Source organism: Cottoperca gobio, chromosome 5 (assembly GCF_900634415.1).
Source record: "Cottoperca gobio chromosome 5, fCotGob3.1, whole genome shotgun sequence".
Lineage (NCBI taxonomy): Eukaryota > Metazoa > Chordata > Actinopteri > Perciformes > Bovichtidae > Cottoperca > Cottoperca gobio.
Window position 1 is genome coordinate 15,358,310 of NC_041359.1, and position 20,154 is coordinate 15,378,463.

The 20,154-nt window shown below is 39.9% G+C and overlaps 3 protein-coding genes across 3 annotated transcripts in view; 2 read left to right on the forward strand and 1 right to left on the reverse strand.

The window, feature by feature from the left end:
- The window catches only part of kcnb1 (potassium voltage-gated channel, Shab-related subfamily, member 1), a 31,775-nt gene extending 23,748 nt beyond the window's left edge, over window positions 1-8,027 (forward strand). The window contains exon 3 of the mRNA XM_029431773.1: window positions 1,197-8,027. Within this exon, the coding sequence (XP_029287633.1) occupies window positions 1,197-3,122 (1,926 nt within the window). The 3' untranslated portion in view covers window positions 3,123-8,027. The remainder of the gene's footprint in view (window positions 1-1,196) is intronic.
- Window positions 7,638-12,065, reverse strand: LOC115008276 (somatomedin-B and thrombospondin type-1 domain-containing protein). The gene is made up of 5 exons (XM_029431774.1): window positions 11,834-12,065; window positions 11,120-11,311; window positions 10,362-10,440; window positions 10,076-10,258; window positions 7,638-8,466 (listed from the first exon to the last, which is right to left on the reverse strand). Exons 1-5 carry the CDS (start codon window positions 12,063-12,065, stop codon window positions 8,349-8,351), a joined length of 804 nt encoding a protein of 267 aa, XP_029287634.1. The 3' UTR covers window positions 7,638-8,348.
- A 3,359-nt stretch (window positions 12,066-15,424) lies between these two features.
- rdh20 (retinol dehydrogenase 20) lies at window positions 15,425-19,468 on the forward strand. The gene is made up of 5 exons (XM_029432189.1): window positions 15,425-15,877; window positions 17,990-18,088; window positions 18,247-18,392; window positions 18,771-18,902; window positions 18,981-19,468. The coding sequence occupies exons 1-5, from the start codon at window positions 15,425-15,427 to the stop codon at window positions 19,120-19,122; spliced, it is 972 nt and encodes a 323-aa protein (XP_029288049.1). The 3' UTR covers window positions 19,123-19,468.
- The last annotated feature ends 686 nt before the right edge of the window (window positions 19,469-20,154 follow it).

Here is a 20,154-nt window from a genome sequence, read left to right on the forward strand (position 1 = left end):
GCTTGTCTTATTATCACTGCAACTTTATGCAAATGTCAGTGCAGAGGAAAGTGGTCAAGATCTTTCTGTGATAACAGAACTGCAGTTAAAGTTCATCATCTGTTTTTATTAACCATCTAGCGTGTCTTTGACCACACTTGAGTTTAAGTAAATATCCTCATTCTAAATCTAAAAATACTTGTTCAGCCATGCAAGTGGCATGGCTCTGTGGATAGCAATGTTGGTCTGTCTGTCGGTCCACCATTAAAATATCGTAACAGCCAGTAGATGGATTGCCATGAAATTGGGTACAGACACTCGTGCCTCCCTAAGAACAAATTGTAATAATGTTGCTGATTTCTATATTTTTCATCTAGCACCATTATCAGGTCAAAATTTCAATTTGTCAGTACTTTGGATTATGATTAAATAGCTGCAAAACTAATGACATTCCCATCAGCATCAGCCTAACGTTGTGTTCATTGCAAATTAGCAAATGTTAGCATATTAACACTCTAAGCTATGATTGTTAACATGGTTAACATTAAACCTTCTTAGCACATATACAATGCTAATATACTACATGCTGATATATACTGATATATCAGCATGGACAGTATATTAGCATTGTATATGTGAGCATGTAAGCTTTCTGACATAGTAGTAGTAAATACAGGCTACCTCACAGAGCCACTAGCATGGCTAACAACAATTTTGTAAATTCCGTTACATACAATTTCCCAAAATAAAATATCTGATCCTTGGAGACATTGGAGAAGATTTTCACCAAGTCACAAGTGATTTATTCTTGCTTTTGTTTATTAGTTGCTAAACATCAACAACACTTTCCACTCAAGCAAACTCACTCATGTGGATAAACCTGATAAGTAAGTCATGAATAAATAAGTGTTCCAAGTCAATCTAATCCACAGCACACACAATTCTCTCAGCAATCACAAACTTCACACAGTCAGGCATTTATTGAAGTTTTTTAAGGCAGTAAGATTATTGGAATTGACTTACAGATAGCACTTTCATACTGTAATCAAAATAACTTTTAAATACAGTGAATGTGCATTTATTGTGTTTTGTGAAGGGTGCAATTTTAATATTAAGAAATGTATGCTTAAATGCATATCTCATTTCTGATTTGAACTGATGTCATTCCCCGATCCTGCAATTTTTACTCATACTGCTTTTATAAATGTGTCTTTCAGATACTGGCCATCATCTCCATCCTCTTCATCGTGCTATCCACCATTGCCTTGTCTCTGAACACCCTTCCAGAGCTGCAGGACATGGATGAGTTTGGCCAGTCTTCAGATAACCCACAACTGGCCCACGTGGAAGCTGTATGTATTGCCTGGTTTACCATGGAGTACCTACTCCGCTTCCTCTCCTCTCCAAACAAGTGGAAGTTCTTTAAGGGTCCTCTGAATGTCATTGATCTGCTGGCCATATTGCCCTACTACGTCACCATCTTCCTGACAGAATCCAACAAAAGTGTGCTGCAATTTCAGAATGTCCGCCGCGTGGTTCAGATTTTTCGGATCATGCGTATCCTGCGTATTCTGAAGCTGGCTCGTCACTCCACAGGTCTTCAGTCTCTGGGCTTCACTCTTAGGAGGAGTTACAATGAGCTGGGCTTGCTTATCCTTTTCTTGGCCATGGGCATCATGATCTTCTCCAGTCTGGTGTTCTTTGCTGAGAAGGATGAGGAGGATACAAAGTTTAAAAGCATTCCAGCTTCTTTCTGGTGGGCTACTATTACTATGACCACAGTAGGCTACGGAGATATCTACCCAAAAACGCTACTGGGAAAGATAGTGGGGGGTTTATGCTGCATAGCTGGAGTACTGGTGATTGCTCTACCTATTCCTATTATTGTAAATAACTTCTCTGAATTCTACAAGGAGCAGAAGAGGCAGGAAAAAGCACTTAAACGAAGAGAGGCCCTAGAGAGGGCAAAGAGAAATGGTAGTATTGTCTCAATGAACTTGAAAGAGGCATTTGCTCGTAGTGCAGAATTGATGGATGTGGTGGTAGAGAAGAGTGAGAGGCCTCATGACAACCAACTTTCTCCAAGCCATTGGAAATGGACCCCCAAGAGAGCTGCATCAGAAACAAGCTCAAATCGTTCCTTCAACGCCCAGGAGTTAGGCTCTCCCAACAAGTCCCGAACCACCAGTCCCCAGAGGCTAAATGTTCAGAAGCTCGAGGAGATGTACAACCAGATGGCCAAGACACAATCCCAGCCAAACCTCAATGCTAAAGACAGGGGCTCTAGAGTTGGCAAACAGAGGGATGAAATAGAGCTGGGGGCCATCCAAGATCACAGGCCACCGGTGCTAGGAACCAGAGAAGGAGTGGGGGACATGAAAAGCTTGTCCAGCATTGACAGCTATATCAGTTGTGCTACAGACTTCCAGGAGAATCCACGCTTCCCCCAAAGTCCTGCAATAGACCTTGGTCTTCAGGAAAGCAACCGGTTCTCCAACAGTCCGGCTACAGCTTACTCCCAGCACAAGAGTGCAAAAACAGGCCAGCAAACCACTGGGGAGCGTGAGCCCATGCTGACTCCCTTGTCTATTACAAAACCCTCACGCTCAGAGAACGCACGGAGATTCTTCTTTTCTGGCAACTCCTCAAAAATCCTTATCCCCAAAGGAAGCTGTCGAAGCGAGAGGGGGTCAGGCCCGTCCCCACTTTCAGACAGCTCAGTCATGTCAGACCAGTCCTTGTTAAGCCCTGAAGTTTCTGTCTACACCACTGCCAGCAGCAGAACCCCACCGAAGTCCCCAGAGAGCAGTACCCTGGCCGCAACTGTCTTCACCTTTCACGACTCCTCCATCAGCAAATACATTGACGCTGATACAGATGATGATGAGCACCTCCGCGACATCTCTGACACCAGTCCTTCAGAGCGTCTTTTGGCTGGTTCAAGCCCAAAACGCAACATCAACATGACTTACCAGAAAGGAACCAACCATTTAGAAGCAGCCCAAAAAATGCTGGGCCAGAACTGTCTGTTCCCAAATGAAGGGATTCGCGGGGTAGCTCATGAGAATCACGTAGGACCTGAGATGGCACGTAGACCAAAGGTTGAGAGGGGTCGTCAAAATACTTTGGATAAAAGCCTCTGAGGTATAAGTGCAGCAGAAATAAACAGGAAGCTGGAGCCAGAGTGTTTGTGGTGGAGAAACCGGACAGACTAAAAACACAATATAATCCAGAGACAAACAAAACGCTAGAAGGTCGGGAGTTCAATACCAGGCTGCCACCATTGTACCCCTGAGCAAGGTACTTAACCCTGAGTTGCTCCAGGGAGATTGTCCCTGTAGTTAGTTCAATGTAAGTCGCTCTGGATAAGAGCGTCTGCTAAATGACCTGTAATGTAATGTAAAGTACAAAGTGGAAGAGACAAAGGGTCTCACCAAAACATTTCACAAATTATCTGAGCATGCCATTGGGCACCAAGCTCAGGGTCAACATGTGTGGTGAATACTCTGGGACAAAAAAACTTGGAGATCGGAGAATGTCACTGCCCTTCCTTCAACTCATTCCTATTAGTGGTATTACACAAAACAAAAGAGCACTCCCAGGTAGCCTGTGGGTCTGTTCAGAGATCCCCGTGGAAGCAGAGTCATCAGAGACATTTAGATGTAGTCACAACTGGTGTAACCAAATTGAATAATGGTTTTAGTGGCAGAGGGATATCTCTATACTCTCCAGGAAAAAAGGTCCCAGCTGCCCACTATCCCATTACTGAGTCCCAGTTCATGTTGTAGTCTTGGAGATACAGGAGAGTACCTAGAAGCCTATAAACTACTTACTTGTGCCCTCCATTCCCAAAACTGGCCTTAGTCATTTACATTTCTAGGGGTGTGCATGTCTGCATATACTGTAAGGGTATGTGTGCATGTGTGTGAGTGTGAATGTTGATGGGTGATCTAATGGTAATTCATGTATACACACTCTTGAGATTGTCGAACCTGATTTATTTTTATATAGATAAGAGAAAGTCCCTTATAGAAATATGTGATTTGCTAGTCTGCTGTGTCATACTCATATGTGAAGAGTAATCCTGTATAAGGTCCAATGTCTTGGCACAGAGGCTTCAGTTAACAAAAGCTCCAACCCATCATCCATTATAATGAACGCTCTTTCTTAAACAGTATTTTGCTGTCCCCTATGTTATCATGTCACGGTGAGAATGGATAATATATTGACCAGTGAATATTGTCCTAGCACCTCAGTATGATTTTTAAGGGATGGTAGTGGTAGTGGACCAATAATTTTTTTAATGGGCCAAGAGCCAGAAATAACAAGCTTGAATGCTGCATAAAGCGCACATTTATGAAGCATGCATGCATCCAACCGGTCAACATACAAAAACATGAGATGCTTTAAAAAATGAAATATATAAAAATCCTCTAATATGTTTTATTTTTTTATGTTTACAGCATATAATTACTGACATAAAGTTTAGATTTCAGTAACAGATGTTCAGCATGCATTGGCCTTCTTTTGACCAACACGAAAGCATCCAAAGAGATCACACTGTCAGATAATGGGATATGTGCATATTTGATACTGAGAGCAGGGGAGTTCTACTTTGTTCCTTTAATCGTCAAAATAAACTTTAACGGCACTAAATATACACCGCTAAGTTAACTTTAACATAAGTCAGTTGTAATTGCCCAACCTGATGAAATCCATGTATGAGCACACACACCCACTAAAGATACATACAGGCATGAAAGACCATTTTCAGGATACATCGATACACTTAGTTTCCATGGTGACAGAAGCTCTCCTCAAAGGCTGGCAGAAGCTCAGCAACGGTTTGTTAATTGGGGCAGGAAGGTCTGATTGCATGTAACACATGTTCAACACGCATACAAGAACACTCTCTCACACACACACACACACACACACAAACACACACGCAGGCATGTACCCACAAAGTCACAGGTATGCACAGTAGTCACATGTTAGCAGAGCCACTCCTCACTGTGCATATTTATGAGTACTTAAGTAACATTATGATGTAAGGACCTTGTACATTGTTTTGTCTAAAATTCCATAAATACTGCAATTTCCCATTGCAATCTCTATTCTCTGTTTATATTTCCACTTAGCAGAGAGAAACAGTCTTACATACACACAATGAAATATATTACATAAATGAGCATACACTGAATATAGAGGGTCAAACATGCTATATTTGAACAATAATCCCAACCTTAAGAAACATGAATTAAATCATGTAATAAGAATGACTTTACAGACATATAGACCATGCTAACATGAGCAGAGCTAGGATGTGAAATGTGAAGTCATGCCTTTAAAATTCTCAAGAATAGGTATCTCTCATTAAAACTTTACTGTCAACTAACACAATTCACCAAATTGTAGAAGCTTCCTGACACACGTATATTGATGAAAGATAGAAATAAAAGAGGCCATTGCTCTATTACAAATGTAGGTGTTGAGTTTAAAGTGTTATACAAAAGTCAACAGAAGGTGATCGTCATTCATTTTTGAGTGTTGTTGTTAAGAGTCTAATCACAAATCATCTTTCCTGTTTTATTCACAGAGTTGAACCATTTCATATTGCTTTCCCATAGTGAGAGGAGCTGAGGTGTGAAAGGAATAGCAATGACTGCGAGAGGCAGAGGGAACCATGTGTGTGTGTGCGTGTGTTTGTGTGTGTGTGTGTGTGTGTGTGTTTGTGTGTGTGTATTTGTGTGTGTGTGTGTGTGTATTTGTGTGTGTGTGTGTGTGTGTGTGTGTGTGTGTGTGTGTGTGTGTGTGTGTGTGTGTGTGGCAGCTGTAAAGCCAGGGCATTAGAGCAGTAATGAAAAAGAATGAACTGTTAATGAATGTATGCATGTTGGTGGAATCCTGCTTCTTTTTTCTCCATATTATATCTGAAGTTCTGACTCTAACATGCAGCAGTAACACAGATTGTACTTTAATATGAGAAATTAAGATTAATTTAGGATATGTTTCAATTTTGAAGTGCAGCTTCATTTACAGCTGGGGAAGCGCATTTTATGGATCTTATTTAACACACGTCATCTAATTAGGCAAAGATGGATGGTTTGCACATTCATACACTATATATCACAACATTCCTTTATTATTCATGTTACATTTCTAATCATTGCCCTTTCTTGCACATAAGCAACAGTATCTGCTAATATTAGATCCTAAATTCACAGAGAAAAAAAACAATGGCACACATAAACTTGGGTATCGTCTGCAAAGATGTGTAACCTAATTACATGATTTGAAAATGTCCTATGGCATAACAATTGACTGCAAATATTTAACACTTTCCAGATAGCCTCTGGTGAAATTCAGATTGAATCAGTTTTTAATGTCTCCTAAATAACTTGCTGTGAATGGCTGCAACTTTGGTTAAATTCATACATTATTTTAAGAATAAACTTGTTTAATTCTTAACATGACATTACAAGGTGGAAGTGGCACAGGTTCAATTATACAATGAAAGACAACATTAGTCTCCACAAGAAAAACATTTGGTTCATAGACCAGTTGGATAGTTCCTATGGATATTTATCTTTATCTTACAAAAAGTCAAGGTCAATGTATGCCAACATCTTTTACCATGTTATACCTAGACGTCCAAATTTCAGTCAGACATGTCCTTCTGAGTGCATTACATCATTAAAAAAAATAATGATTAAGTTTAATTTTCAACGCTTAGATAAAGGGCATTCAGATCACACAACCTCTAATGAAGAATCATGTGAGCTTCTGTCCCATCATTTAGGTTTTCTATATTATGGTAGTCAGGGACCATGTTTCACTGAAATATCTCTAAACAATGATGACAATCAATATTCCATAAATAGACAGCAAGCACTATTGTAGAGAACTGAGATTTATTATAGGAATATATTACACAAATGCTCACCCATGTGCTTACACACAAATGTAAGTATTGAAATCCCGACAATAGTGTTGATATTCTTAAGCTTTTAGACAAGGTAGTGCAAAAGAAACATCAAGCATGATGTTGTGATGTCATACCTTACTGTGACATGATACCACCAAAATACAAAACCTATATTTATTTAGTCTTTAGTCATCCTTGTTTTTATTTATTCTAAAATATTTTTATTTCACTGATATCCTTGTGGAGAAATTCAAAGGACTAAACCATCATGCTTTATGAAGAAAACACAATCAAGTGACCTGTTTTATTTCTTATTTATTGATACAAACTAAGATGAAGAGCACAGATTCATAAACGTTTCCATAACAAGACTCCCAACTGTACAGTAAATGCATTTAGTTTAAATCTACAATAGAACTTGATTGTCGCGCTAGCTGCTAAATTTAACTGTAAAGAGGTTCAAGTCTTTAATTTTTTTTGTTAGAACCCCATAGGACCCTTTTCAAGGACATGTGGTAGTTTCTAAAAACCCAGTGAGAACCACTGCTTTAGCAAGTAGCCGAATTTACTCTGAATCTAACACTGTATTACAGGGTTGGGGTCGATTCAGGATGCCTTGAGAAAAAACACAAATCACACATTACACTATAAAATAAACAGTATGAGAGCATGAGGCAAATTAAAACCTAGTACAAATTAAAAACATAAACTATATTTTTTCAACATTTTAAGTTCTCAGTGGAATTGACCCCAACCTTGCCTAAGCCATCAGTCTTTGTAAAGTACACTGTTACCAGGGAAATGAAAAAAGATATTTGAACGACCTTAGCCAGCTCTTATACAATGTTGTTTGTAGGTCCCGAGGCTGTCTGTTTTGTAAAAAAAACAAAAACATTTTTACCTGTTGACTTTCTATGCTGTTGTTTCTGTATAAATGTTCTATTGTTCAGTGCATGTTGTAACTTTGGCGTTGTGACTGGTTGTGATTCACACAGAGCCAGTACTTGTCATGTAAAAAAAAGTGTCTCAATGTCCCAAGATATTTCTATTTCTTAAGAAAAGCAACATTTCCCTTGGATGACTTCAATGAAATAAATCAGATCACTTTACATTTTGATTAGGAATTTCTGACTTTCATTTCACTGTTAATTTGCCGTTTTTGATGCAAACCAAAATAGTTTTTTTCTTGAGCAGTAAGGATATTATTATTATCTGATTAGGAAATAGGAATTTTCATTGGCACATATTCAGCCATATTAATAAAATATGTAGATGTAGTTGCACTCATCTGGAGAAGAAGGCACAACTGAGCATTGACCAGAACTCTTTAATAAAACAGATTTAGCGACCATTGTTTATTATTCTGGCTGGTTCCTAATTATTATGTTCAGAGTCTGAGTAAATGTGTACAGCGGGGAGCCTAACAGCAGGAAGGAGGATGTTAAATGAAAAGAAAGCTGTGGGCTGTTGGGCAGGAGCAGGACTCCAGCCTCCCAACATGCCTCCACACACCCCTGCATCGAGGGTTTCCCACCGCCTGCCACTGGAGAGACTGTCTTCTGCAGGAAGGATGAGGGGAGAAATGAGTTAAATCCAAGTGATAAACAATGTTGCCATCTAGTGGTAGTCCTAACTGTTACCAATCAGATCGAAGAGAAAGGTGTAGCTCAGTTGTCCAGTGGTCAGGGATGAAAAACAAACAAACAAACAAACTCAGGCTGTTCCATGACAACTGATCCACATATCAGTACTCTATCCACCACTGCACCTCAACAATACTGACACATGTGTCAGAAACAGTGTTGTGCAGGGTAGAACACTGTTATCCATGGCCAGGATATTCTGTCTATGCAGTTTGCACTGTTTGTCCTGTGGATATCGGTAGGGTTAAATATAGGATCAATGTGTTTTGGGATTGAAGGATCACTTTTCTGCATGCGCACACACACGAGGAAGTGCACATGGGTCGTCACATCCTGCCAACGATGTCACGCAAATCTACACATGGCGCTATCTGCTCCAAGATATGCAGCAATACCACACAAAAAAGGCGGAAAAGAAGAAGACTTCATGCCAGTAAACATAGATGTAATCAAAGCGAGTTTTAAGCTTTTTAGAAACAACTGCTCTGGACATGCATTCATCCTCTTTGTTAGACCTCAGCAATGCACACAATATGTTTTGGAGAGTAAAACTGACTGTAAATATAACTTTTGTTTGTTTGGACCCCTTTAAGTGATGCCTGCAAATGGACCGCTCTCAAAAAAGTCACTGTCAATTACAAAGAGTTTAACAATTAGTTTGTTGATATGGTGTAATCATTTTGTTCTTAACAGAAAATACCAATATTTGTCCTGTGCTTTTTTAGGTTTGCATTTCATGGTAAATTCCAATTATTCTAATCGTAATCCTGATTTATAATGAATTTATATATCCTTACATGCCGAGAGTAAAAGATCTAAACCACTATAATGTGTGTACAGTAAATATGAAGCTACCGTTAGCGGCTGGTTAGCTTATCTTAGCACAAAGATAGGAAACAGGAGAACAGCTAGCTTGGCCCCGTCCAAACGTAACAACATCTACTAATCCTGATTTATAAATATATCTTTAAAGGCTCCAGCTACATATTTTAATTACAGACATGAGAGTGGTATCGTTCTTCTCATCTAACCCGGCGAATGAACATCTGTGTAAAAATGATTACCTATTATAAATCATAAAGGACAAGTGGTGGGTTTTTAATATGCTTAATAACAGCTGCAATTACTTTCTAATTTACTCATATGTTTTACTGTTTTAACTGCTAATTACAGAACACTTGACTCTGCCTTTGGTGCCATGGAAAGGTCACCTTTATTAGTCAAGTTATGTGCAACACTGAGTTTCATTACATATGAGCAAAATTAACTTCAAGTTAATTTCATGGTTGGATAAACATTTGACTGAGCTTTAAAAACAAATACCTTATCTATCTCTTTTGGTCATTAACATTTCCGGAACAACACAAGCTTAAATAAGGCTTTCTAAATCTAAAGAATGTCAAACATTACTTTTTTTTATTATAATTTTTTAATCAGGGTGAAAAGAATAAAGCTGTCATGTGACAATGTGTTTTTGAAAGAAACATTTACATAATCTTATATTCTTCGTTCTTTTCATTCTTACCTGCCCTCGTCGTTTTCCTCTCCGTCTCCGGCACAGTGTGTCTGTCCAGCAGCGAGAGCGGGCGGCTGGCACTCCACACACACACGGTGCCCTTCCCTCAGGTGCTGCATCCACTGGGTGTGTGGGCCCGAACTCTGCTGGCATCCTTTTGTCAGAGAGGTCAACTGAAACTGGACACAATACCTATTTTACACAAACACACGCCCAAACCAAAATCAGATATGAACGACATATTGACGACACATGAGAACATAGCGAATGCACAAAGACTCTCTGAACATGTTACCCTATAATGTTGCTGCTGTCAGGGATGTCTCTTTTCTTCCTGGCGTTGCCATAGCCACCCGTGATAATCAATGCTGGGACTGCAGAGGAAGCAGCCATGATAACATTAAATGTGACAGTATGTTGCAGTACTTCATACATTTAAAATGAGCATGTGGTGGGAAGGAGCTGTGGCTATAAATCATACTGCTACATATACTACTAGAGTGTGTCTAAAGACCGCATGCATCAGTATCCCCATCACTCTTTCACAGTGAAACATACAGTCATAACAACATAGCTGTATTCAGTACAATTGTATAACTCATTGTGAATAGAACAACAAGGCTCTTTATTCTTAATTCAAGTGTGCATTGATGTTCTATTTAAAAACAATGTTTCTCTCCACAATGGGGAGTTGTTAAAATACGTATTTCTGCTCTTCTTACAAAGTACTTCAGTGCCACTGCAGTATAGAGTATTATGACTATTATTAATTATTAATGAAATGATAAAAGACTGCACATGTAGGATTAAAATAACTGTTATACTAGTTGAATTTTTCTTTTTTTAAATCCCTTGTTTTGCATGTAACACTGTTTCATTGAATAAAATACCAGAATGATCTGTCTGTATGAAGGGATATTGTAATGTGGTATTATTAGATTTTTTAGTTTGATAACTTTGTAGGATAACAGCATAAAGTAATTCCACCGAATGTCAAAGAATAATGTGATGATCACATGCATGTGCAGAAGGATCCGGGTAGATTTTTCTCACCAGGTGGGTTGTGACAATTCCCTTGCTGAGACCAGTACTCTGCGCAGCCAGCATGCTCCTCCAGATGGGGACAGGGTTTCCCTGCGTTGAGCGGCTCCTGCAGGATGGTCCTGCTCCGCCTTCGGACTGTGGCCCTGCAGGCCTCGGCACAGCCTGACCACCCCGTCCAGTCGCTCACCACACAGGACAGCGCTGAGGGAGAAGAGACAGAGTACATGCAGCTGAAGGAGAAAAACACAGCCAGCATCATATAAATGCGCTAATAGCTGTCAGATGTCGAAGATGCACATTAAGGCCAACACAATCAGTGTATTTCAGTGACACTGTAGGTCTCCTGTTTATAGCAAATGCTCACTATAAACATTTGCCAGTTTGTGGGTTCTATAGCATATACATGTGAAAAAGTGATATTATTAGTTCTATTTTTGGTTATTTATGTTTGTTCTCATGCATATGATGTATTTTATAAAAGGGGAAAAATCAGTCATAAACAATCTACATTAATATCATCACACTGTACCGTACGGAAAAGTATTCGGGCCACATGGTAAAATGTTTAAAGTCAGAATTTATAAAACACATTGTTATAATACATTTTAAAAAAGATTCTGACTTTAGTTATTCAGAACTCCATTTCTTTTAACATGTGGCTCTAATCCTCTAATGGAGTTTAATATTTGATAAACAGAAGTTTTCTTGTCAGCACGAACCCACCTGGGCAGGCTGTTTCATAGTCGTGGCAGCAGTCCAGGGTGGACACACAGGCTTGGTCGCAGTAGCAGGTGCCATAGGACCGGTCAGACCTCCATCCTTTGCTGATGCATGACTGGTCCCGGCCGGTGCAACACATACCTGTTTCCCGACAGGCCGACTGACACGGACCGACGAGGATGAAAGCCACCCCGAGACAAACCAGAGAGACAGAGCTGCTCCTCCTCACAGTCATCACGACGGAGCGCACAACAACATACACGTTTAGCAGTTACCCTGTCTGAAGTTATTCACCAGAGAAGTGTTTTAAAGTCCTGTTAAAGTACTTAAAAGCCTGTATATTAACTCTTATCATCTGTGGTCAGTTAGGTCAGCAATGCGACCAACAGGAGTTGAGGCACTGGTCGTTGAGTTGGAAGTTATTCATGTGTCAACTCTGTATCTCTTAAAGGAACAGTTACTATAGGTAAAGTAAAGTGGCCCACACAATTACATGTAATGTGGCCATATAAGATTAATTAGGCAAGCTTTAGATTAGATATGTTAGACCAAAGGAATATATAAAACCTAATGATTATTAGAATAACAATTTTCACATTATTGTACGGCTAGTTTGTATACCTCACCAAATGCATTGCTTTGCAGAATACTGAAAAGAAAACCTCTTCTCACTGTATTTACATGTTTGATATAGTTTGCCCTGCCTTACAAGATGTTGAGCATTAGCCTGCCTTAAGTAAGCACAGCACTGGTCCTAAGTGGCAGAAACAGAATAAAAAGATCCCTTTACTGGGATGCATGGCATCTCTCTCTCTCTCTCTCTCTCTCTCTCTCTCTCTCTCTCTCTCTCTCTCTCTCTCTCTCTCTCTCTCTCTCTCTCTCTCTCTTTCTCTCTCTCTCCCCCCCCACCCCCTCTCACTGTGAAGCAGCCAGCTTCCGAGGCCCATGTGTGCCTCAACATGTGAACAGAGTGGATTAATGAAACTCCTATGGCTGAGGTTATTCATGCAAAAAGAACAACAGTGTGGACAGTGCATGCCTCCACTCGAACTAAGGTTCCCAGTAGCCTTCTACTGCGTGTGTAGAGGGAGAAGATAGGAACAGAAAGGGGGGGGGGGGGGGGGGGGGTGAGAATTGAGGGAAACATATATAGACAGTGAAAAGCATTACCATGACAGTTGTGGATCTTTTCATGTGGCTCTACTTTGTGGCCCCCTACAGAACAGTGTAGCTTGCAGACACGACGACCATTTACTGCTCCATTAAACAGACAGTCAGCACTTACTGGATACAGCCGCAGGCCTATATAGAAACTACTCACGCCATCTCTCATTTTCTTATAACATGTTTATTTTATTATCTCATTTTTTGATCAGGAAACTTGAAGATTTTTTATTTTAAATAATAAAAGCCTTGATTCTAAAACAGTTCTCATAATAAAATGACTAAATGTGGTTTTCATTTGGACCATGGATTGTGTCTTAAAAGTTGCACAGATTAGATAAACTCCTGTTCTGTAAGACAGAAATGGTCCAGAGTTGGATGGATGGCTTCCCGCCAAAAATGTATTATTTTTATGGCATATCGTACGTGGGAAACTGGCTGGCAAACAATCAGACACAGCTCCACGCTGCTTGCCAATACTCAGGTATTACGACCAGATTTAAGGCGCTCACTTTGCTGCTGTTTCCAAGTGTTGCACAACATGTCACAGTAGGGCAGAATTCTTGGCAGTATTTAAGCTAACATCCTTCATGCAGCCATGACCCATTTCTGTAAATATATTCTGTATTTTAATAAAATATATATTTGTCTGCACATCATATTGTTGTGAGATGTAAAACTCCAGGAGGTTGAAATGTTGGTAGTCAGACAATACAAGTATCTAATGTTTCTTTAGAATATATAGATCTTTACATTACAATGCAACTAACATGCAATAATTCCATAACTGGCAACAATAAATGCAGACGATCATTGAGATTTACGTTGTATTGTTCTCTAAATATGGCGCACATGCCATCACGGAGTAAACAAAGGCTGGCAGTGTTCACCTAGAAACAAAAACGTGATACACAACAAGCAGCCTTCATGGGATGTAACAAAGGAGAGATTTACATTTCACATATACATAATCTCCTTATGTTCTCATTGAATATGAGTGCACGGCCCTACAAATTAGCTTGAGGCTGCAATGCTTTATGTATACAGTATGTATGATGTCTGGTAAATGAGGGTAAGGGTATTTGTAATTAATTAGCAGCTCTTTATTCTCTTTTTCGTACTTCACTTAAAGGTTCAATGTGTAATTCATTGTTTACTCTTATGTCAGTCATTCAGTTCATTAGACCAGACTGCTGAAACTCAAATACATCACTGCTATCTTCTAATCTTAGATTTCTGTGTGTTTATCTGTGTAACGTTAAGTTTTGATAGTTTGTATGTTGGCATGGGTCCGGGCGGCAGAGACGTGGAAAGCACTTTTTGTTTCGTCCTCCAACTAAGTAGTACTGCTTCCCGGGAGAGGAGCTTGCAGCAGCTCTGGCGGCTTGGATTCAGCCGGCGGAAATTCACAACGGGCTCATGGAGCGCTGGGTGTCTAACCTGTGTAATGGCTACAGTGCTGTTTACTGACTCCCAGCCACAGCTACCGGCGGGAGGCGGTAAAAAGGGATCATGGATGTGATGTTGACCCTGAGTCTGCCCGAGTCAGACTTCTTCTCCCTCTGTACTGAGGGGAGACTAGCTCTACAGTGACTCACTATCGCCTCCAGAGGAACAAGTGGTATTACACACTGGACGGAGCGGCACTAGTCAGTTAGATGCTGATTTCAGTAGATATCTCTGCAACACAACACACAGACGTCTTTGACATAACGTCAACACTGTTACCTCTTCACATTCTGTTGATAATGTTAGCTCATTGTTTTAATGTTTTAAGTTGACATATCTGGCAGATCTTACACATTGAACCTTTAAAAATAGAAAATAGAAAACGGATTAGTCCTTGTACAGCTAGGACTGGATTTAGGAACAAACTGCATTGAGATCCTCCCAAAATGAGTTGGATCTTTTTGATGCTGTAGTAGATAGTTATGGGGCATATGAACCTGAATGTTACCACACACAGTAATATTCCTCCTCATCTTTCCTTTTTCTGCCTTCTGCTTATACTTGAAGACTGCCACACATACAATGCAGATATTTTACATTTCTATTTAGGTTAAGGTGTTTTTCATATGTGCAGTAGTAAGGTAGCCTATGCTTAGTTTAATGTGCAAGCTGTGAACTTTGAATAATGTTCTACAAAGAATCTGAAACTTAAAGAATCTTCAACATGGTGTAATGCCGTCAGGAACATGTTTCTTTCCTTAGTAATGGCGTAAAAGCATACATTCACAGCTTTATTAGGAGCTCAAGGTATTTCCTCTAATCCGGGAGGTGTTTAAATAAACCACGGATGGAGGCTGAGGGTCACAGAAGGAGGGAAACACCAGCTTGGCTGTCTGCATCTTTTTCACACAATCTAACGCAGCAGGAAACACCTTCACAGATAACAGGTGTGAAGTCTGGACCACTGTAAAGTAGATCAAAATGATATTTCTAATGGACCTCCAGATGATGCTGCTGGATGTGATTTACTTCATCCTGCGCAACTCTGTGCGTGTCGTCCTGCGCCCACGCACCAAGCCTATTGATGGTGAGCTGGTGCTGATCACCGGATCAGGTGGCGGCCTGGGTCGTATCTTTGCTCAGGAATTCACCAAACATGGGGCAGAGGTGGTGCTGTGGGACATCGACAGCAGCTCCAACGAGCAGACAGCCAAGCTGGTGCACGAGATGGGGGGTAAGGCGCACACGTACAAGGTGGATGTGACCAACAGCGAGGATGTGTATCGACACGCAGAGCTTGTGCGAAAGGACCTGGGCCGGGACGTTACAATGCTGGTGAACAACGCTGGAGTGGTGGCTGGGCAGCGCATGTTAGACTGTCCTGATGAACTGATAGAGAGGACCATGAAAGTCAACTGCCATGCCCTCTTCTGGGTGAGAACCTTTTAGTCAATATAATATGTGTTAAAGACGTTTCACCCCTCTGGTGAAACATACTTAAGACCAGACAGGAAGACCAGCTGCCCTTGACTTATTAATAGTAGTATATTTATATACATATATATATATATATGTATATATATATAGGTAGGTATATGTCCAGGTACTTAGGATAAAACCTCGTATTAATCATCTCATCCAGAACAATAACTGGGAGAAAATCATGTTCATATTTCCAATTTCTAGTGTGACTTGACTCTTTGCACATATTTATTCATATTATTTATTATAGTTATTTATAGTGTTCTGTTTCATATCTGTCATATTTATATACCTGTGTTATACGTGTACATTACACTGCCCTTTACTGCTTCTTTGCACTTCTGGTTAGACGCTAACTGCATTCCATTATCCCATTACTTATACTCTGTGTGAATCTGATCTAATTAAAACATTTAATGAGCCAAATATTGATCAAAACGTTCACTTTTTCAGATCTACATGAACAGAGATATTTGGTCTGCTAAAGGCCCTGTCACACATATCCGTATGACAGAAACGTATGCGCGTCAGAGTCCAAATACGTCCAACTTGTCATCGGATCGGAAAAGTGAACATATACAGATACGCATGTCTAACCTATTGATAGAGTATCACTTCCTTGTACAAAATGTATCAGACGAATGCATAACGTATACACAAATATGGCGTATACAAAATATTGGCAACACGCTGGTTTACGTTGATATAAGGTAAGGTATAAGTAGTATTCGTTAAGAGTGTGTTACGCTGGGGTGCGTTGTTGAACGCTGATGTTTTGAGCATGTTCAAAATTACCGGACGTACCCGACGTGTGATTCATAAGATATGCAGACGTTACGTTACGTTAGACATACGTGAATACGGAATACGTACGTGAATATAGTACGTAAATACCTACCTACGTAAATACAGTATGTGAATACCTACATGACTACGTTAGAGGTACGTTAGATATAGGCTACGTCGGCTGACGGTGAACCCTACAGCCATTGTATTGATAACGAGTGGATAACCTATTCCTACCCTATGTTAAGATGATGCCTGACGACGGAGTAACTTATTAAACGTGTTTCTACAGTACAGCTAGCGTTCAGCATGTTAGCCGTTCTCCAGTATCAGCATGACGTGAACCAGATGGCACTTTTCCTTCAAACGATCACAACTTACCATTAATTTATATCAACCTATTGCCGATATTTCGTATGCGCCGACATACGTTTCTGTCATACGGATATGTGTGACAGGGTCTTAATATTAGTAAATATTATTCGAAGAAAAAGGTAGCACACTATCAAAACATTCTGTTTGTCTGTGCAGCTTCATGTTTTATTAAAATATACATTTTTTAATCATCTTTTTATCATCCTCAGTGGATGAGTAGCGTTGAGCAGCAAATCACATATTATAGAATCAAGACAATGAACAACACTTGTGGGTGGAATTCAGTCATTGTGTTGATTGTCTTGTACATACAGTATGTAGGCCTACATGTTGAACACTACTCATGCTTTGGCAGAAACACCCCAGCAATGAGATTGTATTAAAAATATAAAGCTGCACACATTGATTGCTTTGATGGTGTGCCACCGTTTCATCATTAGTACACACTTTTAATTTCTCAAAATCAAATCTGCCCCGTGTTGGCACACTTACCAAGTCCAATGATTCAGCACCGACTGAAATAATCAGATAACTGGAACTTAAACTTTTGAATTTCACAATGCACAATCTTTTCAGCATCAGGTGCTAAACAGAGCAGCATACTGTGCACGGTGCGACACATGCCGTGTGAAATGTATTGCGTTAATAGCTTTATCCCATTCACACTTTAGACTATACAGAGGGATTCCCACATACAGTAAATCCTCTTAGAATGAAGCTGCTTGTGCAACGTAAGCTTCCTTCACATTGAGCAACATTTAAGTGATTACAAGTTGTATGAACACTGTATGGTTTATTGCTTCATAACAACCTGCTGCACTCTAACATGTGTGTGTGTGTGTGTGTGTGTGTGTGTGTGTGTGTGTGTGTGTGTGTGTGTGTGTGTGTGTGTGTGTGTCTCAGACAGTGAAGGCCTTCCTCCCTCAGATGAAGGCCCAGAATCATGGACACATCGTCACCATCGCCAGCGTCCTCGGTCTCTTCAGCACAGCTTGTGTCGAGGTGAACCAGGGAGGGAGAAACATATACTGGGTCACTAAGATACCACAGTTTAGTGTCTTTCACACACTTCTCTGCTTCAGTCAGTGAATTAGGTGTAGGTGTAGGTGTCGCAAACCACAAATCATTTTGTAAATATTCAATTATTTTGTTTGAGACAGGATTACTGTGCCAGTAAGTTTGCGGCGGTGGGCTTCCACGAGTCTCTGGCCCATGAGCTTCTGGCTGAGGAGGTTGAAGGAGTGAAGATGACTCTTGTGTGCCCCTATATCGTGGACACAGGGATGTTTGAAGGCTGCAAGATAAGGTATGTCAACAGAATTAGCTTACACTGCTAAATACAATCATATGCTATCATTAAACTGTTCTTCCTAGAACCTGGAGGGAGTGATTTAGACCTAAACGTGGCAGAACAGCTGCTCATAGTCTGAATTAGGAATAAGGATGAATAAGGATTAGTAAAGTAAGTGTTTCATTGTACAGTATAACTGTCTGTAATCTGTGCATATGACAATACATATCTTGAATCTTGTCTACTACTGTACAATAAAAATGCATTTCAGGAATACGGGTATGTTGGTTTAGCATTCTGTTACGAGTGGCTGCATATGTCTGGGTTTGCTGTCAAAACGCTGCATACTAACTCATAAGTGACAGCCCGTTTGTCCTTTGGTGCCACTAACAGGGAGGAAGTGGAACTGCTCCTTCCCCCTCTGGAGCCCCAGTACTGTGTCGAGCAGGCCATGAACGCCATCCTGATAGACCAGCCATTAGTGTGCATCCCTCGCCTCACATACCTGCCATTCCTCTCCAGAGCGTACGTACAGAACTTTAACAAGACACCATACATAAGTCTGTTTTTGTGCACTTCTATTATTTGGCAGCTGATGTTTAGTATTTTATGTTCCTTTTCAGATTGCTGCCATGGGACTCCAATGTGGTTACAGTATCGTTTCATGGGGTCCGACAAGTGTATGTTCCCGTTCATTGACTCCAAGAAGAAACAATTGTCTAATAGCGTTGTTAAGGTTGAATAATTGTACTTAAGTACAGTTAAGACAACTTTTGGGAGTCAAAACCTTTTAAGAAAAAGTGGGCCAAACTAGCTACAGCCAGGATTCAATACGGATGATCAGAAGTAATGCAAACGAAGGGGGCTTTAGACCTTTACACCTTGGATCATTCAGAAGTGTGTACTAGATGACGACTCAGCCAAGTCGTCATCAGCACCCCAAAAACATTTCAACAATGTTCAAATTAAGTTTAAAGTCCCTTCAAACTGTTTTCACCATACACCTGTGAAATGACAAAAAAAGGGGAAATGGGAGTGTCATTAATATCATTTAATAATGTAGCAGAATATTGTGCTGTATTATGTTTACATAAAATAAAATGATTGAAAACCACATGTGTAAGCACACTGTGTGGTGAGAGCAAGTGATTTGTGTTGTCGTTTTCTTGTAAACTTCACAAGACATGTGAATTAGCAGTGGTAGAGTGGTCAGGCTGATAAAGGCGACAATGTAATGAGGTTAGCAGGAAGTAGGAAACAAGATTCAAGTTCATAATTACCATTATTTCTTTCAGAGATATACGTTTTCTTTTTGTAATCACTTTTATCGATTCCTAAAATAAATAAGTGCACACAGATCGGTTTGTCAGTGTGGCTAATCTGAGAAGACAGCAGTGATATACAAAAGTGTAAATCACTGCACAAAGGGAGAAATAAGGACTAATGAAGTATTTCCTACAGCATAATGTAATAATGTAGTTTAAAATGTCTCCAGTCGAAGTCAGAATGTCCCAGAATGAGCTTGTGTTTGGGCACTCGATGAAAAAGGAAAACCGCACTTTTCCATAAAGAAATTGAGATTATTTAAATCTTTCTTGGTTTTAGCTTTGATACAGAACAATATTATATATTAATCTTTATAGAAGCTACATTCTGATAAACATTAATGTGCTTTTTGTTTCAAACAACTACAATATTATCACAAGAATCAGAACTAGGATTTGATAAGCAGAATCAGCATCGAATATAAAATATAAACATACCCAAGACTGCATTG